Source organism: Bactrocera latifrons, unplaced genomic scaffold, assembly GCF_001853355.1.
Source record: "Bactrocera latifrons isolate USDA-ARS-PBARC rearing strain unplaced genomic scaffold, ASM185335v1 scaffold_923, whole genome shotgun sequence".
NCBI lineage: Eukaryota > Metazoa > Arthropoda > Insecta > Diptera > Tephritidae > Bactrocera > Bactrocera latifrons.
In genome coordinates, this window is record NW_017537627.1 from 62,280 (window position 1) to 66,173 (window position 3,894).

A 3,894-nucleotide genomic window follows, 5' to 3' on the forward strand; every position below is an offset into this window, starting at 1 on the left:
TATAATATATCCATTAGGAGCCAATGATGATAGCGGAATAAAACTTTGCACAAATACGGTATTTGATGCGAGAGTATAAAATGTTCGGTGACACCCGAACTTAGCACTTCCTTACTTGTTACCTAATGTACAGCTTGCTCGGACGGACGAACAGACAAACAGGCAGTGACCCGGATTTAAAATTTTCTCGTCATCCTAATCATTTACGTGCAACAAATAAGGTGATATTTGAATATAAACTGCGCGCGTCGAAGGATTTGGAGAATTATTTTTTTTTAGGTTGGTATTTATGTCAAATTTCATGTCACAATATTCATTAGTGTTTGAGATACGTGTCGTTTTCTGAGCTGCTAAAAGTGAGTTTTTCATTTTTTGCGATGTCGAAATTTGTTGAGCAACGAATTTGAATTAAATGATCATTTCGCCAAAAAGTCCTTGCGATTTCTGGCTGTTCACCAAGCTCAAAAGACCGTTTTTATACGATATTCAAGCCGCAGCGAAGACGGAACTGAAGGTCATCCAGGAAAGTGACTACAACCAGTGTTTCGAAGATTGGAAAATCCGTTGGGATAATGTACTACATTTAGTGGGGATTACTTTGAAGATAATGAAATTGATTTGGAACAATAAATAAAGAATTTTCAAAATAAATACAATGTCACCTTTTTTTTTGGGCACAGCTAGGTTAACAAAACTATAATACTCGTACTTGGTAGCAACTGTTTGCAAGAATATAAAAATCCTTTACCAATATACGCAAAAGCGTGGGAACTCTTCATTGCATAAACAGAAATACCAGCGAAATGTATTTGTTTATATGTAATATGGCAAATGGTACAAAGTTGTAATTGTTTTTTTATGCCTCATTAAGTGAACATTAATACCGGTTTTGAGGTACTATATTTTGGACGCATTGCCTATCTTTTGTTGTTGTGTCATTGCACGGATTGGAAAACAATGCAATCCGTGCGCCGTTAAATGTTTCTGCACGATGTATTTGTTGATGTGTTGATGTCACTTGCGTTGCCTACACAAACACATGCAGGGGTATTGTATCCCAGCAAAACCCCAGCAAAACTTGCGTGACCGAAACTCCAATACTTTTACACAATTTTTACTTGTTACTAACACTCCCACAGAAATCTTTGAGATGAGAAAGAAGTCAATCTATTGTGTATTTTGTTTGTTTAATATTATAAGCTCTTCACTCAACAGATGTTAACCAAAAATAAAAGAAAAGAAGACAAACACATTTTTTTAGCTGTCACCGCTTACGCGATTATAGCCGAGTTAACAACAGCGCGCCAGTCGTTTCTTCTTTTCGCTACGTGGCGCCAATTGGATATTCCAAGCGTAGCCAGGTCCTTCTGAATATATACATATAATGAAATAAATATTTAAATATATTTTAATTGTGTTTATTTAATTTCGTTTTTGTGTCTACGAGTGTGTCTACAAGTGAAATTTAGAAAAAGGGTGAGTATAGAAACTAACAAATATGAAGAAAAATRCATTTAGTGCATATATGAGCCGGAAAAAAAGGCTTTTAATCTTAGTGCATCTAAATTTGTGAAAAAGATGTAAATTTTGATTGTGGTCCTGATGTGGAGGGATGCAGTTCACTAAGCTCCCTTGATTTTTCTTCAAATTGCAGTGATAGCTATGTTAGTGATAGGAATAATAGTGATAGCGAAATTTTAAAAGTGATAGAAAATAATTCATTTAGTTTAGAATTAAAAGCTTGGGATTTGAGAAATAGGGAATAGAATAATAATACACTAACCGATCTTCGTTAATATAGGTTACACAGATTTACCTCTAACGGCTAAAAGTCTCCTAGGTACGATTTTAAGTGGATCTTTTTTATATAGAGGAATTCAAAATCATTTTGAGAAAAATTCTTTTCCTCAACTTGAAAATGAAAATAATAGATGGCCTCAAATTATTCATTTTAGAGCCAGGAAAGCATTTTAGAGTCAGGAAATTTCAAAGTGGTTTCCCAATTTCCTTTAGACCCAATGCACCTTGTAGATCTTGGTGTATGTAAAAAGTTGCTTCAATTGTTGATTAAAAAAGGCAATATAAACGTAAGCAAAGTTATCGAAAAAATTACATTTATTTCCAATTTAGTTCCTTCAGAGTTCGGTCGAATATGTACAAATTTAGATGAAATCAGCAATTGGAAAGCGACAGAGTTTAGGCAGTTCTTATTGTATATATGTAGGTATATTTTTCCTAAAGGACTGCATTGGTGATGACCATTACTATCATTTCCTCTTATTGCAGGCAGGTATAATACTACTATTATGCAAGAAGTATTATAGCACTGAAGCCAATGTTGGCCAACAAATCTTGGAAGAATTCGTTGATTTGTTTGGAAATATATACGGTGACCATTTAGTTAGTTACAATATACATGGTTTACTCCATTTAACTGACTGTACCTAGCAATATGGTCCTGTAGACAACTTTTCTGCTTACAAGTTTGAAAATCACATGCAGTATTTAAAAAAACTTATAAATAAGCCCAATAAAATTATGCAGCAATTACATTTAAGGCTAGAAGAAAGAAATATTCCAGATTTTACTTGCAATAAAATATCCAAAATTAATTCGTTTAATATAGATTTTAAAAAAGAAAAAGACTCCTATTGTTTTAGTCAAAAATTAAGCGCCATAACAGTTGCAGGCAGGACAGAGGAATCTGGTATCGCAACTTTATCGGCACATTATTTCTTGGGTGTTGAAAACTACTTTCAAGAACCATTGGAATCGTCATCTGGTTTAGGTATTTTGTTGGCAGATAAATTGGACCCACATTTGTTTAAAATAGAAGAAGACGATATAATTTATAAATATTTTTCTATTCCACATGAGAGCAAGTTTCTTCTAATTCCGATTTTACATCATCTATTTCATGAATTTTCAAATTAGTATTTTTCTCTGTAATTATTGTATAGTCCCGATGGTATTTTATTATATTATGTTAAGTTATTTAAAATGAATTTTGATGCTGCCAAATTTTTATTTCTTAATCAGTTGGATTCACCAGCGCTTTCTGATGACACCTATTTGGAGGAATGCCCAACAAAGTCTTCGACTCCCGTAAAAGGTACATGTAAAAATGTCATTTTAGTTTTCAATTTATTTTTACGCATTTGTTATTGTAGAACAATTGACATTTAAACGGAAGAAGTTCAACATTTCTGGTTACTACAACTCAGAGGCAAGCTTCACAAAGCAACAAGGAAACAATTTGCTTGTGGATGGAAATGGTAATCAAAATGCATTTCTTAAAAATTTTTACTTTATTATGTTTACACCTTTTTCAGACTACAAAACTATTTCCTCCCAACTACAAGAGTTGTCTTCCAGAGTTGAAAATATGGAAAGGAAGATGGGCAGCTTTTTGAAATAAAATGTAGTTTATGTCCATAAAACTTTTTATTGTTCTATAAGTATTCATCAATACAAAGAAAACGTATGGTTTAGATGTTGTTGATTAGGCATTATTAAAGTATTGTCTAACTGCACTTGTTCTTTTCAGATAATTCAAAGAAATGGTCCAACAAGAAACCGTCCGCGAATGTAAGGTGCTAATTCGGAAAGTTCACCAATCAGTATGCCKACTGACTGGCGAAGAAATCGACAACACACAAACAGAAATTGCTTCCGCCCTACCATTAACAAAACTGAAATGCGAAGAATTCGCTACAGCAACGGTTAGTAATGTATACAATTTCTTCAATAAACAATATTTATTTTGCATAATATTTTCAAATTACAGAAACAGTTTGTTTTAAGGATGAGAGGTAGTTCTGACAGTGTTGCGTTCTCTCTGTACACTGACGAATTCCTGAGTTTGTGTAACTGGGACGGTAGTGGAGGCAAGCA

The 3,894-nt window shown here is 33.4% G+C and overlaps 1 protein-coding gene across 1 annotated transcript; it reads left to right on the forward strand.

Annotated features, from left to right (window-relative positions):
* The first annotated feature begins 2,635 nt into the window (after nucleotides 1-2,635).
* Nucleotides 2,636-3,418, forward strand: LOC108977617. Its single transcript, XM_018947385.1, has 3 exons — nucleotides 2,636-3,112; nucleotides 3,171-3,275; nucleotides 3,333-3,418. Exons 1-3 carry the CDS (start codon nucleotides 3,001-3,003, stop codon nucleotides 3,416-3,418), a joined length of 303 nt encoding a protein of 100 aa, XP_018802930.1. The 5' UTR covers nucleotides 2,636-3,000.
* The last annotated feature ends 476 nt before the right edge of the window (nucleotides 3,419-3,894 follow it).